At 33.8% G+C, this 18,672-nt stretch overlaps 1 protein-coding gene across 9 annotated transcripts in view; it reads right to left on the bottom strand.

The window, feature by feature from the left end:
- Ccdc18 (coiled-coil domain containing 18) overlaps positions 1-18,672 on the bottom strand; it is a 114,182-nt gene that overhangs the window by 56,006 nt on the left and 39,504 nt on the right. For 8 of the 9 annotated variants that reach the window (XM_010644892.2, XM_010644895.2, XM_033758153.1 and 5 more), the window contains 6 exons: positions 13,138-13,429; positions 10,393-10,517; positions 9,117-9,277; positions 3,074-3,297; positions 1,735-1,845; positions 1,216-1,347 (listed from right to left, as the gene is read on the bottom strand). In XM_010644892.2, the coding sequence (XP_010643194.1) occupies positions 1,216-1,347; positions 1,735-1,845; positions 3,074-3,297; positions 9,117-9,277; positions 10,393-10,517; positions 13,138-13,429 (1,045 nt within the window). The remainder of the gene's footprint in view (positions 1-1,215; positions 1,348-1,734; positions 1,846-3,073; positions 3,298-9,116; positions 9,278-10,392; positions 10,518-13,137; positions 13,430-18,672) is intronic. The other variant, XM_010644893.2, reaches the window with a different exon arrangement.

Here is an 18,672-nt window from a genome sequence, read left to right as displayed (position 1 = left end):
TTTGGTACCAGGGATTGAACTCCAGACCTTCTGCTTGTGAGGCAGGTGGTGACACCACTGAGCTAAATCACAGGCTCTAGTATTCTTTTGATTAGTGGTTACCTGATACATCTTCTTATGTCCTTTTACATTTAACCTGTCTATGTATTTTAAATTACTTTCTTTTTTTCTTTTTGGTACCAGGGATTGAACTCATGACCTTGCTCCTGCAAAGCAGGCATGGTGCCACTGAGCTAAATCCCTGGTCCTTAAATGAATTTCTTGAAGACTATATATATGAGTCTTATTGTTAAAAATCCAGTCTCACAATTCCAGTCTTATTTGGTGCAAAAGTAACTTTGATATGACTAAATTTAACCATATTTTAGTATTGCTCTGTCTCTTCTTTCTTGTTTCTCTTTTCCAGATTTCTTTTAAATTACTTGAATATTTTCAAACTTTAATTTATCTATTACCTTTTTTTACTGTATCTCAACAGTATTTTAGTAGTCACTCTAAAGATTATGTTTACATATTTTTTACTTTTTACTGAGAATATTTTTGCCACTCAAAGTGAAATGTAGAGCTTTGTAATAATATAGTTCCCTATAACTGCCTCCTTCGTAATGTAGTTTTCACATGTAATACAGCAACATTCCATGCCAGAAAATGTTGTATTTTTTTTATTGTCATAGATATTAAAATCTTCACAGGAAAAATCCCATTATATTTATCCAAATAATTACTATTTTTGTAGTGCTTTGTTCATTCTTGAGATTCCAAATTTCCTTTATTATTATTTTTCTTTTGATCAGACCAGAGAATCTAGAGAGTCTATAGAGACTACAGAGAGTACAAAGTGTACAGAATCACTATTACTTCTTTTTTTTTCTTGGTACTGGGGATCAAACTTAGGACCTTGCGCTTGCAAGGCAGGTGCAGGGCAGAATCACTATTACTTTGATAATGTAAAACTGAAGTGGAAGTCATACTATACTAAAAAAAATACTGGCTGTCTGGAGGTGTAGCTCAGTGGTACAGTGCCTATTTAGCATTTACAAGGCCCTGGGTTCAGTCTTCAGTAACACACACACACACACACACACACACACATGAAATGAGATTCTAATTATAGCTCTTGCCACTACCTTTTCTTTGTTTCTTCACCTACAAAATAAATAATACAAGTCTAGTATTGTTTAAGCTTCTTTTCAGCATTAAGTATGCATTACTTACTCTTTCAATCTGTTTTTCCATTTCTTTATGCTGTTCAAGATGAATTTTCTTTGCTTTCTCAAAAGCTAAACAAATTTTCTCATGTTCTGTATTTATATTGGTTTCCAGACTCCTTATTTTTTCATTCTTTTCCTACAAATACAAGGCACTTTAGAAGAATATAATTAAAAGCCAGTTTTCATAAATATCAGTTCCTTATATTTGTCATATTCTATTCTTCAAAGAACTCTAATAGTTAATATTGTAAAATGAGATTAAACTACTTTAAAACATTAAGACATATGAAAGAATTACCATTCCTTCAATTTTATTAAGATTAAAAAAATAACAAAACTTGGACAACAACTTGACATATTAGTCTATTAACCTAAAAATAAAAAAACAAAAGAAAAAGATTAGAAGAGCTTAAAATTTATATTTTCCTATTTGGTATAATTTATAATTACAGAAAAGCAATTATGCTACAAGCTAAGTGCCTTAATGTCACAGTAAATTTACAGCAAAAAGAGTGAATTTTACCATAAGCTCCTGTTCAAGTTCTGCATTTTTTACAGCAATAGAGGAATAAGCAACTATTTTATCTTCCAGCTGTTTCTCTAGTGTTAAAAGTTGAGAACATTTCTTTGTCATCTAAAACACATTGAAATAAATACAAAATTAGTTTTAAAAAGTAATGACTTTGCATCCTAACATCAAATATTTGTTCCTCTTTTCTTATTAAGTTCCAATCCCTTAAGTCTCGTCGTTAGACTTGGCTTTGAGATATGAAAACAGACATTCTTAAATGCCCTTATAGATGAGTGCAGCTTTTGGTTTAATAGTTGAGTATAACACATACACATGTAGTCCTGGTCCACAGTTATATATTGAGGCATCCTTTTCCTGTCTGCAGTGAAAATGAATATCACATATTCATAAAACATGTATTACATAGCACATCTGTATTAGATTCACATACAGTTACTTAAAATTGATTCCTGAACCATCCCCCAAACCTACTGAATGAAAATTGCTAGAACAGGACCTAGAAATCTGGCAGGGTTCCTAGGTGGCTCTGACATTTGATAAAATTTACAGTCCACTATTGCCTCTTCTTTTCTTCCAACTACATAATACAAATTATTATAAATATGTATTAACTATATTAACTTACAGTAAAATACTTTAAGAAATACTGAATCACAGAATTTGTTTCATCCATTCTAAGGCCTTTTAGCCACTAGGGAAAATGGGGCTATTTTAAAAAATTAAAACTCAGGAGGGATGTTGGGAATAAAGCCACTGTTTCACCTAAGAAGTCTCTCTGACCATAGTACAATTTTTTTCCTATATACTTGTACCTAATTATGGATAGGTGATAGAATTGTACTATATATTTCCACAGATTAATCATAATTAAAATGCAAGATTTATAAAATATTTATATTTTATGAAGTTCAGTTCTTATTAGCAGAAAGTTACTAGAAATTCACTTAACAGACTGTTTGGAATTCTATATAAAAATATAGCAGTATTTACTTGTACATGTAATGCATTAATTTCTCTGGAAGCAGTAGGTGAATTTAGATTGCTATTAAAATGATTTATTTTTCTAGTCATAAAAGATGGAAGAACCATGTTTGTTGTCATGTTTAGTAATCTGTCTATGGAAATGATTTATAAATAAAAAGTGCAACATGTTTTTATTTAAAAAATTAAAACAGAAGAACTCCCAAATAGAATTTTTAAAGGAATTTATAATTTATGTGGTACCATTTTACAAAAAAGAAACTTAGAAATCTAGCCTTAATCATTACAAAACCTCACATCTTTTTCCTATCAAAATTTAACACATATACCCAGCTAATTCCAAGCTTACTTCACTCTCTAGTTTACTAGAGTTCGAAGCTTTCTCTAGCAGCTCCTCTTGAATCAGCTGAAACTGACTAGTTCTGTGAGCCATGTTAACCTTCAAATCAGAATTCTCAGCTTCTATTTGCATCAGCTTCGTACGCAGTTCCTCTATTCCAGTAGTAAGTTTTTGCCTTTCTCTTTCATACTGCTTGTTCACAGTATGTTGACTTCGATTTTTTATTTTCTCTGCTAATACACACAAAAAGAAAACAATTCTGAACTAAGTTTCAAGAATAAAAATCTGTTAAAACAAAAAACTGGATCATACATAGAGTTTAGTTTCTGATTTAAAGAATACCTAAAAGGGATTCAAAATGAGACATACAATAAGGAAAACATGTAATGAATATGACAAGTAAATCAGTTTTTTGTTTTGTTTTTGTGGTATGGAGGCTTGAGCTTACAATTCTCCTGCCTCAGTCTCCCAGACTGCTGAGATTACAGATGGCACCATTGAGCCAAGATCTAAGTAAAGCACTTTCTAAGTTAAATACACAACAAGGAAGGGGAAAGCTCTTTTGAATCATTCACTTTCCTACATAACTAAAAATTATTTTTGTGTCAAAAGTTTAAAACTGTTTCCCACTTTTTAAGATCCTTTTTTAAAATGAAAATCATTGTAAAGAAACTTTTTAAAATGCCCTGTTTCCTTAATCTATCATTAATTATAAAATTTATTTGGACAATGTGAGATCATTGAGACTAATTTTATGTACCATAATGTAGCAGGTCCCAAGAGGCAAACAGTGTATCTTTCCTAGTCATATATTTCTCTAAAATCTAGCAGATGAAGACTGATATTTTTATAAACTACAGAGGTCTTACAGAGGTAGTTGCTTGGCTATGTCCTTTCTATAGTACAAAGATATATATCTACTCTATAGTAACTGAGCTTTCAGGAATGCTTTAATTAAACAGTAATAATGTAGGTGATTACATAAGAACACAAATGTAAAAACAAGGTCAGACTTTGCCTTCAAGGGCGGAATAAGTAGTCATTTTCAATCAATTCTCCATGTACACAATATTTCATTTTCTAGGCTACCTGTACGCCATTGGCAATATTCTTCTTTGATGTCAGAAAACCTATGATAATTTATATTTATCACCACCTCTAATAATTAACATGTCCTCTAATCATATCATCCTGTCTTGGTTACTTTTTTTTGCTTCTGAAACAAAGTACCCAACTCCTAAAGGTAAAGGAAGAAAGATTTATTTCAGCTCATAGTTTGTAGAAATTTCAGCCCATGATTGGCTGGCTCCAGGCAAGACTGCATGGCAGAGGGGCATGGCTGAGGAGACATAATCCACAGCAGGGCAGACAGGAGGTAGCAAGCAGCAAGAAAGCCACAAGTCTACATTCTTTTTATCCTCTATATTCTATCAAGGCTAGAAGCCTATTGATTGGTGCTAGCCAAAACCAGGGTGAGGCTTCCATTATCCAAATCCAGAACTATGCTAAACCCATTTAGTTACACAAACTCTTAACCCCAGTATCATACACCCTAGATTCAGCCACTGCTTAAAAGCCCTACCTGAGAACCCAGTTAGAAGCCTGCATAGACAACAGTGGGCACAGGTGCCCAAGTCCTAGCCAGGGCCCCACCCAGAACATTGCCTGGACAGCAACACAGTGGAGGAATCAAGGACCTGGTACAGTGGTGAGCAGCAGAGAAGGCCTCTCTGAGGCTTGTTGAGAAATGAAGCTCACTGCACAAGCAAAGAGTTGCCTCAACAAAGGCACAGCAGTATGCATCTGTTGAAATGAAAAGACACATAAGCAAGTCTCAAAACCAGACTTCCAGATCACCTAAGGCAACCCCAAAGGGTAATGAGATGGAACAATCTGATTCTCAACCACCTGGATTCCCTGAACTGGTAAGGAAAGGAGATCTGGAAAAAATAAAATCAGAACTAATTTCTCACATAATAACAAAGATTCTGTTCACAGTGAAAGACATGATTAATAACTCTAGAATAGACGCAGATTAAAAAAAAATAGAGGAGCTGAGGAACATGATGGAATTCCAGCACAGGAAACAAATGTAATCCATAAAACAGATGCAAACAGATATCCTGGAGATTAAAACCTCCACTGAGGGCTGGGGATTTAGCTCAGTGGTTCCACCACCTGTCTTGCAAGTGCAGGGACCTGAGTTCGATCATCAGTACCAAAATAAAACAAAACAAAAAAAACCTCCACTGAAAGTTTACATAGCAGAATGAGCCAATGTGAGGATAGAACATCAGACATAGAAGACAGGATTGCAATTAGTGACCAGAAAAAGAAAAATTTCTCAAAAATAGTAAGGGACCATGAGAAACCAATTCAGCTGCAGCTGGATGATGTGAAGAAGAATAACATAAGACTGATCAGAGCCAATGAAAAAACAGGATATAGTGCAAATGACATTAAAAAGAAGTTCTCAGAAGTAATGGCAGAAAACATCCCAAGCAGGGTAAAAGATTTGAACATACAGAAAAGTGAGGCATATAAAAAAATCTACCCCAGGCATGTAACAGTTAAGATTCCAGAAACCCAACAGAAGAACAAAATACTATAAGCAGAGAAAAGAAACTAATCACATACAAAAGAAATCCTATCAGAATCATAGGAGAATCATAAAAAATTAGACCTCGTAAATTTAAAGACCCAATTCAAAAATGGACATCTGAAATGAAGACATTTCTCAGAAGTAGAAATAGCAAATAAACATGAAAAAATGTTCAAGATCACTCATCATTTGAGAGATGCAAATGAAATCAACACTGAGATTCCACCTCACCCCAGAAAGGATGGCTGCAATTGTGAAATCCATCAATAACAAATGCTGTCAGGAATGTGGGAAGAAAGGAACCCTTCATTGCTGGTGAGAGTGCAGACTGGTGCAACCACTGTGGAAACCAATGTGGAGAAACCTCAAAAAGCTAGGATTAGAAGTCCCATTTGACCCATCTACTCCTCTGCTGGGTATCTTCCCCAAAGAATTAAAGGAACAATACTACCAGTGATATATGTGCACCCATGATCATAGTGGCACAGTTTGTAATAGCTAAAACTTGGAAAGAGCCCAGTTGCCCATCAAAGGGAGACTGGATAAAGATTTTTTTTTTAATATAAAATGGAGTACTACTCAGCCATAAAGAATGAAAAACTAGAGACATTTATAGCTAAGTGGATGCACACTGAGGCCATACGCTTAACTGAAATTAATAGGACATACACACATGTAATTACCAAATAGTTTCTCTGGTGTGAAAATCTAAAAGTGTAAATAAAATTCAAATTGTATAACTGATGATGTGAAATAGGAAGAAAAGGTGCAAAGGGGAAGGGGAAGTAGGAGGGGTAGTGGATAGGAAAGAAGGTAAAGGAATAAATATGAGAAAAAAGAAAAAAGAAACAAAGTCTTTGTGCATAGGGAGGGGTGGAGAGGTTAAAGGAAGGGCAGGGGAATGGGGAAAAAATAAGAACCAAGATATATTATATAAAGGTACTAATTCCCAATAATGAATGTCAGCATACTTTATACCTAAAATGTACCAATAAAATTAATGAATTTTTTTAAAAGCACCAACTATAAGTGCATGAGGTTTTGCGGGGACATCTAGATACAAGCCATAACAATTCTTGTCTCTATTCTCTCTCATAACTTAGATATTGGATTTTTTGTTATTTCTGCTGCTAATAAATGACTGTCTTTAAAGATAGAATGTTATGGCTAAAGATGAATTTGTTAACCTCTTATGGCAACCACTGAAAAAAGGAAAACAAAGAGGTATAATTAATAGATGAATTAATACTAATAGAGGTAAGAAATGAAATGGTAAAATATATTTGGTTCAAAAGGAGGCAAGAAAGACGAACAAAATGAAATAAGTTGGTGTTACTGTTTAGATCTAAAATATTCTCATGTATTCAGAGGACAGGTGATTAGGTCATAATGTTCTAATTTCATCAGTCAATTGGTTCACTTATGAGATCATAATTTGATGCCATCATTAGGAAGTGACAAACAGCAGGTAGGGTCTACTTGAAGGGAGTGGATCATGGAGGTGTGACCTTCGGGACTACTTCTGGTATGCAGACCCTTCCTCTGGCTCTTTCGTTTTCTCTGTGCTACTTGGCTTCCATGAGTCAACCAACTTTCTTCTGCCACACCTTTCTGCCATGCTTTTGCCTTCCCACCTGCTTAAAAGCAATGGTGCCAGCTGACAATGGACTGAAACATCTGAAATAATTAGGCAAAATAAACTTTCTCTCCTTTAAGTTGATGTAAGACAGATACTTTAAAAGAACCAAAAGTTGAATAATGCTACTCTAAACAAACAAACAATACCAAAAACCAAAGGTGGTAGGCTAAATTTAAAAATATCAATAGTTGCATTAAATATAAGAAATCTAAACATCTAAATAAAATTCTAATTAAAAAGTAAAAACACAAAGAAGAAAAAAGCAAAAACTGATTAAAAATAAAAGCTAGATCCACTCACATGTTTTCTATAAGAAATTCACTTTATATTCAAAGATAAAGGTTCAGCTGGGCATGATGGGGCATTTCCATAATTGCAAGACTGGGAAGGCTGAAACAGAAGGATCGCCAGAGTTCAAGGCCAGCCTGGGCTACATAGTGAGTCCAAGGCCACCCTGAACTACATAGTGAGACCCTATCTCAAAAAATAAAACAAAAAAACCCCAAAACAAACAAACAAAAAAACACCAAAGATAAAGTTTCCAAGTATGGATAAAAATTACACCAGACAAACATTAATTAGAAAAAACTGCAAGTGCAATAGTATTAATTTCAAAGTACTCTTCAAATAAGGAATATTACTCGGGACTAAAGGGACATTTAGTATAATAAAAGGATGTATTCAATGTGAAGATATAGTAACCTTAAATGATTAGGTATATAATATCCTCAAAATATAAGAAGCAAAGACTGACAGAACTACAAGGATTAGTAAAGAAGCACATATACATCTGAAAATTTTGATACTATTCTATCAGTAACTGATAGAACAAATACAAAGAAAATCATTATGGATAATAAAGAAGGTTTAAAGAACAGTACCAACTTGACATTGCTGATATTAAGATAAAATACCTAACAAATGCAAAAGATAAGAGCTTTTTGTTCAAGTGCCCTTGGAACATCCAACAAGATGAACCAAATGCTGTCCACTAGACCAAGTTTCAAAATACTTTTAAAATATAAAATCAAGGTTGGGGGTGTACCTCAGTGATAGTATCAGCGCTTAGCATTTAGAAAGCCCTCAGTTCAAGCCCTAACAGCAACAAAAACCATATTAAACATGCCGTCTGACCACCACTAATGATTGCAAAGATGTGGAAAATCTTGCAATATTTGGAAATAAAGCACACGTAGCCTAAGAGTTAAGAAATTAATTATAAGGGGTATTATATTTTGAACTGAATGAAAATGAAAATATAATACATAGCCAGGGATGTGGTTCAGTGGCACCATGCCTGTCTGGCAAGCGCAAGGTCCTGAGATTAGTTACCAGTACTGGAAAAAAGAAAAGAAAAAGAAAGAAAATACAATACATAAAAATTAATGAGATACAGCCAGAGTACTGTTTACAGGTACGTTTACCCTTATATATTTACATCAGAAGAAAGGTTAAATTAACCATCTAAGCTTATATTTTATGAGGTTAAAAAAGAAGAAAAATTTAAACCTAAAGTAAACTGAAAAGGAGTACAAGGGATACTGATGGAAATGTTTTATGTCTTGATTGTGCTGATACTGTATAACAGTATAAATATATTAAAAAACAAACCCATGACAAAATTTACCAAATTATATATTTAAAATAGGTACATATGGGCTGGGGATTTAGCTCAGTGATTCCACTGCCTGTCTTGCAAGTGCAAGGTCCCAAATTCAATCTTCGGTATCAAAACAAACAAACAAACAAACCAAAAATACTATCACTAAGAACTGAACATTTATTAAAATAATTCAATATAAGATACTCACCTATTTGATTACCACCTAGTTTTACAGGTTCTGTTTCGAAGGTATTTAATTTGCTACTTTCCTGGCTATCCTTAGAAGAAGTAAGATTCTGAGTTAACTGACTTGCAGTTAGATTAGCATGAAGTTTCTGAATTTCTGCCTCTTTTATTGCAAGCTTAATCCTGCAAAAAAGTAGCCAAAAATTATTAGGAAGATTCTAAAAAAACATAGTTTCACATTCTAAATTGGTAAAAATTTTTAAATTTTTATATTGTTCAACACTTACGATATAGTAACTCTCATATATTTAGTAGGATTATAAATTGACCAATCACTTTGCAAACTTAATAACTAGTAAATTTGAAAATGCAGACGTTCCACAACTGAGCAATTTCACTTTTAGAAATATAGGGCCAGGGATGTAGCTCAGTGACGTTGTGCCTATATGGCAAAGTGCAAGGTCCTGAGTTTGATCCTCAGTAAGGGGCGGGGGGAATCAACTTCTAGAAATATACGTAAGAAAAAATTTTACACATATGTATAAGGAACCTTACATGAGGATTTTTTTGCAGCTGTTTATAATTTTTTTAAAAATTAGAAACAACGTAACTACCAATAAAAAATGGATAATTTAGTTCTTACAGAGATCTAGAAAAGAATTATCTTTTGTATAAATCTCAATTCCTATGCAACTATTATAAAACTAAGCTAGTCACATGTATTGATCCATTGATCAGTCACAATACTTATCTCATGGATGAATTTTTTAAATGATGCTAGCAAGGCCTAGTGGCACACGCCTGTGATCTCATCACTCAAACATTAAAGAAAGAGGATCTCAAGTTCAGCCTGGGCTACAAAGTGAATTCAAGGCCAGCCCGTCTCAAAATAAAAACAAAACTAAACAACAAAAAATGATGCTGGGTGGAAAAAAAAATTACAAACACTACAAACATGCAGTACATTTAATATTAGTGTGTAAATATAAACATATACAATATGGATAGAAAAATACACATCCAACTCATAATGGTGGATATTTAGGGAAAGAATAGAACTAGCAGTAAAGATAAAGAGATGTTACCTACTCTATAATGTTTTAATTTTTATTTAGAAAAATATTTGAAACTACCACAAAATATTAAGAATCGATTCTTAGTTGTACAATCAAATGTTTGTTATAATATTCTCTGGGTTCTTTTATATTTTTAATTTTTTCAAATAAGCATCTTAATTTAATTACCAACAACAACAAAAAAATTCTATTTGCTATAATTTCAAAATCTGAAAAGTATACCTTAATTCTGAAATCATCAATTTATTTGCCTCACAGCAGCCAACACAACTCTCTTCCTTGTTTGACAAACTATTCATTTGGTGATTGGAATGAGATGATTTAAAACCAAGTATTTCTCTTTTTAACTGAAAGTTTAAAAACAAACATTTATACATTTGTAGTATGAATGTGGGATGTAACTGTTTCTTATTTAAAACTCAAAAACTGAAAAATTATACCAATTTAATGGAAACAACCTAATGTCCATCAATAGGAGAATGCATCAAATATTAAGATAATAGGAAAACTGTGACAGTTAAAGTAAACTCAAGTTATTCATAATGAGCAAAAAAATTACAGTGGTATACTTTTCAAAATGCATTAAGCAATATGTGTATTTCTAGATGTATTTATATGTGGCAATAAAGTATGGATGAGAAAGATACACATGGACTGCAGAATAGTTGCTGTTTTAAGGAGAAAGAAAATGGATCAGATAAACTATATAAAGAGGCTTTACCTGTAAAGTTAATTTTAAAAATATCTCAAGTTGATATAGCAACATGTGTCCTATATATTACAAATGGCTAAGCTGCATTGGTCTCTGTACTTTTCTTCATGAATGAAAAATACTGAATCTTTAAAAATAGTTATGAAAATGAGCAAAATATATTCTTTTTTTTTTTGGTACCAGGGATCAAACATAAACATAGGACTTTGCGCTTGCTAGGCAGGCGGCGGCACCACTGTGCTAAATCCCCAGCCCTGTTCTTAATGACTACCAGCTTCTAACTATAACCAAATCATACTTTTTAGAAATGAATAAAAATCCACATTTCCAAACCACATCAATGTTAGCACTTCATGAAACAGGATCTAGTATATACTGCTGTACACTTTCAGAATCATGTATCAAATAATTGTTGACACTGAGCAAAAAAGAGAATTTCAATTTAAAAAGAATGCATATGATTAATTTCAATTTCAAAAGAAAACACAGTATATTAAAAATCTTAGCAAATATTCAGCATCGTAGAATGCAGATACAGCAGAGGGTTGGGAGCCAAGAATCAGCTGTTCCAGTTTAAATTCTTTAACTTGCTACACTGTTTACTTCTTTGAATCTGTATTTCTTTGCTGATAAAATGATATTGAATCAGATGATTTCTATGATTCTTTCAGCTTGGTTCATAAGCTCAAAACTGGTAAGAATCTACCACAGGACACAACCTACATTCATAAATACAAGCAATAAGAGAAAAGGTGGCAGACCATTACCACAAAAACATTTCAGAGTTCTATGACATTCTATTCATTCATTCATTCATTCATTTCCTCATTTTGCAGTGCTAGAGACTGAACAGAGGGCTCTGTGCATGCTGAGTAAATGTTTCACCATCAAGTTACAGGTCCAGGCCAGTTCTATGTCATTCTAAAAGAACATGTAAAGTTGCTTATTATTGGCCATCGAAGAAATGCAAATTAAAACTACAGTATGAGTACCACATCACACTCACTAGATGGTATAAACAGACAGACAGACAATATGTGTTAATAAGGATGTGGAGAAGATGCCCATCCATTACTACTTGAGAATGTAAAAGGTTGTGTCCATTTTGGAAAACAGTTTAGCAAGAATTTACCATATGACTTAGTAATTCTCCGAGATATCTACCCAAGAGAAATAAAAACATGTCCATACAAAGGCTTCTGTGTAAATACTCACAGCAGCCTTATTCATAATAGCCAAAAAGTGTGAATAATATAAATGTCCATCAACTGGTGATTCTAATTTTAAATAAAATGTGGTATATCCACACAATGGAATATTATGGACAATTAAAAAATGAAATATTGACATATGAATGACCTCAAAGATATTAAAAATGTGAAATGACACACACAAAAGACCACTATGACTTCATTCAAGCGAAATATTCATAAAAGATAAATCCATAGAAGCAGAAACTATTAATGTTCTCCAAAGTGTATGAGTATAGGTATGGAGGCATTGATTATAAAATTGTACAAGTAATCTTTTGGAGATGACAGAAAGGTTTGAAATTGTATTGTGGTGACTATTACAAAACTTGTACATTTACTAAAACTCAATGAATAATTACTTTCGAAGGATGAATTTTACAGTATGCAAATGATGTCTATAAAGCTGTTTTTCAAAAATTTCTGTGCTACTCCTAGATACGGCTTCTGAAAAACTAAGAAAGGATGTAAGAATAGAAAGGTTGAAGCCAGGCCTGGTGGCACATGCCTAAAATCCCAACATTCAGGAGGCTGAGCCAGGAGGAACGCTCTGAGTTTGAGGCCAGCCTGGGCTACACAGTGAGTTTAAGGCCAGCTTAAACTGTATAAAGGCTCTGCCTCAAAAAAAAAAAAAAAAGGGAATAAAAAAGTTAAACGGGAAAAATACAAGGATTAGAGAGAAAAGAAAGAGGTGACTGAAAGTACATTTAAAACAAAAAAAAAACCTGAAAGCCGGGCGTGGTGGCGCACGCCTGTAATCCTAGCACTAGGGAGGCTGAGACAGGAGGATCAATGTGAGTTCGAGACCAGTGTGGGTTACATAGTGAGTTCCAGGTCAGTCTCAACTACATAGTGAGACCCTGTCTCAAAAAAAAAAAAAAAAAAGGAAAAAAACTGAAGCTAATAAAGAAACCAAAAAATGATAGTCTTTCATAATACATCAATGAAATCTTTCTCTTCCATTATGTAATCAAGTACAGCACAGTTCTTTTCATATATGCTTACTGGTAACTGGGATATTATTTTTTCCAAGCTTCTTAGTTCTATCCTTGAGTTTTCTATTTCCTGCTGACACAAATCCAGTCGTTCATTCTGCATTGCAATTCGGACCTTCAATTCTCGATTTTCATTCATTAGCGAGAATTTCTCTCTCAGTATTTCATCTTTGTCCTCTAATTCACTTTCTAACTTCAGGATACTTTGCCTAGATTCAGTCAGTTGTGCCATAACTTCTGAATTTCTCACAGCCATAATCCTTAATTTTTCTTTTCCATTGTTATGTTCTTCTTTTAACTGTCTACAAAGAAAAAGTTAAAAATAAAATATGCATTCATTTTCAATAATCACATTTAGATAGAGTCATACCTTGGTACTTCATTGCTTTGAAATTCACTGAATTTGGTACTTGATACATTTTGACATGAAAATTTTATCCCAGTTTTTTCCCCTTGTTTGATACTCAACGAACAAGCTAGAACTTGTCAATGTCTATTGCCTTGTGACTCACTAACCTTCACAGCCAAAATAATTTCTCTTGGCTGTTTGGTTATTTCTGGTACTTGTGCCTCCCAGAATCAATAAAGAACAAATATTGAGATAATTCTGTAATATCACTTAAAAATTTTTCTGAAAAGGGGGCCATGAGATTTAGCTCAGTGTTGGAGCACTTGTTTACTACGTGCAAGGCCTTAGTTTAGCTCCCAGCACTACAAAACATATTTTTTAAAGCTTAACAAGCAATGACACAAGAAAACTACAGGTCAATATCCTTGATAAACATAGATGGAAAAATCCTCAATGAAATATAAGCAATCTCAATATAATAGTGTATTATTCACCATGCTCAAGTGTCATTCATCCCAGGGATGCAAGGGTAATTCAAAATACGCAAATCAGTAAACAAGATATACCACATCAACAGAGTGAAGAACAAAACCATATTATCTCAAAAGATGAAGAAAAGGGATTTGATAAAATCGACATCACTTCATGATAAAAACACTGAATTAAATAGACATAAGGAAAATACCTTAACACAATAGAGGCTATATGCTTAATAAAGAAAAACTGAAAGACTTCTCTAAAGCTGAAAGCCTTCTCTGTAAGATTCAAACAAAGTAAAGGATGGTCTCTTTTACCACTTTTATTCAAAATGGTACTAGAAGTCCTAGCCAGAGCAATCAGGCAAAGGAAAGAGACAATGAGCATCTAAGTTGGAAAAGAGCAAGTTGAACTGTCACTGTAACAAAAGGATCATATATATATACACACACACATACAGAAAATCCAAAGACTCTACCAAAAACAGACCTATTAAATCTGGCAAAGTTACAGGATACAAAATAAATGTACAAAAACAAATAGCATTGTTATATGCCAATAGTGAACCATCTAAAATAGAAATCAAGAAAGTCATCCACTTAGCTCCCCCTCCAGAAAAAAACCCCTCAAAATTTATAGGAATAGGGCCAGGGATTTAGTTCAGTGGTGCCGTCACCTACCTAACAAGCACAAGGACCTGAGTTTGATCCCTGATACAAAAAAAAAAAAAAAAAAAATCCTAGGAATACATTTAAATAAAGAAGGGAAAGCTCTCTATAATGAAATTCATGAAACACTGATAAAATAAATTTAACAGGATATAAAAGGAAAAGAAAGAAGGAAGGAAAAAGAAGGAAGGAGAGAGGGAGTTTATGAAGCATCAATATTGTTAAAATGTCCACACATTTAAAATCAACAGATTCAATGTTATCCCTATCAAACCACGAATGACATTCTTTATAGAACTGAGAAAACAATGCTAAAATTTGTATGGAATCACTAAAACCCCAAAATAACTAAAAGCAATATATTGCTATTTTTAACTAGCTTCACCAATCTTGAGAAAAAAGAAAGCAAGAGGCATTACACTATCTGATTTTAAGGTATACTACATAGCTACAGTAATCAAACCAGCATGTTACTGGCATAAAGACAGATAACATAGTACAGTGGAACAAAACAGAGAACCTAGAAGCAAAGCCACACATCAGCAGCCAACTGATTTTTGACAAAGTAGTTGAGGACAAGCACTGGAGGACAAGCAGTCTCTTCAATAAATGTTGCTAAGAAAACGGGTATCTATATGTAAGTAAAAGAATGAAACTAGACTCCTCTGACCAGTCACAAAAGTCAACCCAATAGAGATTGAAGACTGAAATCTTAAGATCTGAAACAACAAAACTACTAGAAGAAAATATCATGGAAATACATCAGGATATGAGCATGGGAAAGAAATTTTTGGGGGCAATATCTCAAAACCATAGGTAGCAAAAGCAAAAATAGACCAAAAGATGGCAGCAAATTAAAAAGTGTCTATACAGCAAATGAAACAATCATCAAAGTGAAAAGAGAAACTACAAAATGAGAGAAAATATTTGCAAAATACAGGTCTGATAGGGTTAATATCCAGAATATATAAAGAACTACAAAAATTCATCACCAAACTGGTCATGATAAGTGTAATTCCAGGATTTGGGAAGCTGACAAGAAGATCAATGAGAATTCAAGACCAACCTGAGCTACATGGTGAGACCCCACCTCAAAAACAAAAACCAAAAAACTTCACTACCAAAAAGAAAAATATCCGGATTTAAAAAATGAAAACGAAGCTTATGTATATAGGGAAGGGTAGAGGGGTTAAAGAGAAGGCAGGGGAATGAGGAAAAAAAAAAGAATCAAGATATATCATATACAGGTACAAATTCTCAATGATGAATGTGATCATAAGGTACACCTAAAACGTACCACTAAACTCAATAAAAATAAAAAAGAGTTATACACTCAAATACATATTCCTCCAAACAAGAAATACAGATGACCAAAAGGTATATGAAAAAATGCTCAATATATTAACTAGGGAAATGTAAAATAAAACCACAATGAGATAGCACCTAACCCCACTGAGCATAGTTATTATCGAAAAGATTATAAAGATATTAAGTGCTGGAAAGAATGTGGCAAAAGAGCCGGGTGTGGTGGCACACACCTGTAATCCCAGCACTCGGGAGGCTGAGACAGGAGGATCGCTGTGAGTTTGAGACCAGCCTGGGCTACATAGTGAGTTCCAGTCAGTCTCAACTACATAGTGAAACCCTGTCTGAAAATACCAAAAATAAATAAATAAATAATAAAGAATGTGGCAAAAAGGGAAGCCTTGCACACAGTTTTTTGAGATAGGGTCTCACTATGCAGTTGAGGCAGGCCTTGAACTCACTATGCTGAGTGTGATGTGGTGATCCTTCTGCCTCAGCTTCCTAGTGCTAGGATTACAGGCTTGTGCTACTACTCCTGGAAAACCTTGAACACTGTTGTGGGAATGTAAAGTACTTAGTTCAGCCATTATGGAAGACAGTACGAAAGTTCCTCAAAATTTTTTTAAAAATTAAAAGTAGAACTACTATAATTTAGCAGACCTATTCCTGAGTATATATCCCACAGAAATGATTCAGTAGGTCAAAAAGACATCTGCATCTTGTGTATATCTCAGCGCTAGTTATAATTGCCAAGAAATGGAAACAACTGAAATATATATCCATTGATGAATAAAGAAAATATGGTATTCATACAAAACAGAATGTTACTCAGCCATTAAAAATAATAAAATCTTATCATTTGCAATAAAGTGTAGAAAATTGTAGGTTGTAGAGTAGAAAAAGGGAGAGATGGAGAAAAGGTGATCAGTGTAGTAAACTGTGGCTATAAAGGTACTAAATTGTAGTTAGGAATAAGAGTTCTAGTATGCTACAGCACCGTAGGGTAACTACAGACAATGATTATGTATTGCATATCTCAAAAACCTGGAAGAAATTTTGAGTGTTTTTAATCAGAAGAAATGACAAATGAAGAGATATTTTATCCTAATTACACAATGTACACATGTATCAAAACATCACATGGTTCTGCCACCTGCCTTGCAAGCACAAGGATGAGTTCGATCCCCAGTACCCTCCCCCAAAAAATCACATGGGATGTCACTAATAAGTATAGTTTTATGATTTAATGTGTCACTTAACATTTTTAATTAAAAACATTTGAAGACTAATTCTGAATTAATACCTATTCATAGTTACCTAATGTCCACTTGCTGCATGCCAGGCATTCACAACTTCTTAGGGTGGACATTAGTATTATTTCTCATTTACAGATAAGAAAATTGATGCAGAGAATTGCTGAGTATCTCATATGACAAGGCAGAGCAAAATAGCTTATTATCTTGGAAAAATTTCTGCTCCCTTTTAAAATGTAAGGTAAAAGATCTAAATACCTGAGCTAGTATTCTGTAGCATCAAGAAAGTTCTGCATAGTACAGGAAAAAATCATGAACTCTATATAATTATAAAAGTTAGTCTGATTTATCAGTAACATTATTAGGCAGCAATATTTCAGATACACAAATTTACCTGTAAAAATATGTCAAACATTAGAACAATCTCATGTTTAGGACTGACTAAATTTTAACAGTTCACTTTTTCACATTTTTAACATCTTTGAAATTGGGATAATCAATAGTTCCTTATAACAGCCATTAGCTAAGCAAAGTTGCAATGTAGTTTCATCGCTTACATATATGTAAACATCAAAAGAATGGGTATATATGTAATTGAAGAGGAAAAACCAGGAGATAAGGAGGCACATCAAGCCCACAGCAACAAAAGGTTATAGGGAACAGTTGAAAGGGAAAGAAGAGGGAGAGGGAGAGAAAGATCTCAAGATTTTTGACACAGGATTCTGAAGTAAACTGGCTCTATATAACTGGAAAGTTAATTTAAGAAAGCCTACCACCAATGACCTTAGTTCTTACAAGAATTTGTTTGTACCTGCACATTCCTGATGGTGCAGAGGAAGATGCTACATAGAAAGATACTGTGGGTAATTTAGAAGGATCACTCTCTGAATGGGAAGTTTTAGGAATACTTTAACCAATTCATTTCATCTATATTTTCCTTTTTATACAAAAGTAATACATAATTTCACAACTATTTAATTAAGGCACTGAGTGGTAGAGTGGTTGCCTGGTATGTGCAAGGCTGTGAGGTTCTAGATCAGATCCCCAACAATAAAAAGAAAGGGCAGCAAAGGGGAGGGAAGGGAGGGAAGGAAGAAGGGGTGGAGCAGGGAGAGGGAAGGAAAGGAGGAAGGGAGGAGGAGGGGAAGGTAAAAGGGAGAGAGTAGGGAGAGGAAGAGAAGGAAAGAAAAAGATGTCCGAGTATAAACATTCTTTTATAAAATAAGGCAAGTGTGGTGGTACATGCCTGCAATCACAGCACTCTGGGAAGCAGAGGCAGGATGAACAAAGGGCCCTGGGTTCAATCTACACTACCACTACCATTGCCACCAAAAAACAAAAAACAAAACAAAACAAAACAACAACAACAAATATATATATATTTTAAATTTTTTTCTCATTGAGTTTATTGGTACATTTTAGGTATGCAGTACAGTTACAGTCATCATTGGGATCTTGTACCTTTACATGACAGGTTTTGGTTCTCATTTTTT

Source organism: Fukomys damarensis, unplaced genomic scaffold, assembly GCF_012274545.1.
Source record: "Fukomys damarensis isolate Sample0158 unplaced genomic scaffold, DMR_v1.0_HiC HiC_scaffold_33, whole genome shotgun sequence".
NCBI classification, from domain to species: domain Eukaryota; kingdom Metazoa; phylum Chordata; class Mammalia; order Rodentia; family Bathyergidae; genus Fukomys; species Fukomys damarensis.
The sequence above is the reverse complement of the archived record's forward strand: the minus strand, read 5'-3'. Positions and strand labels throughout refer to the sequence as shown.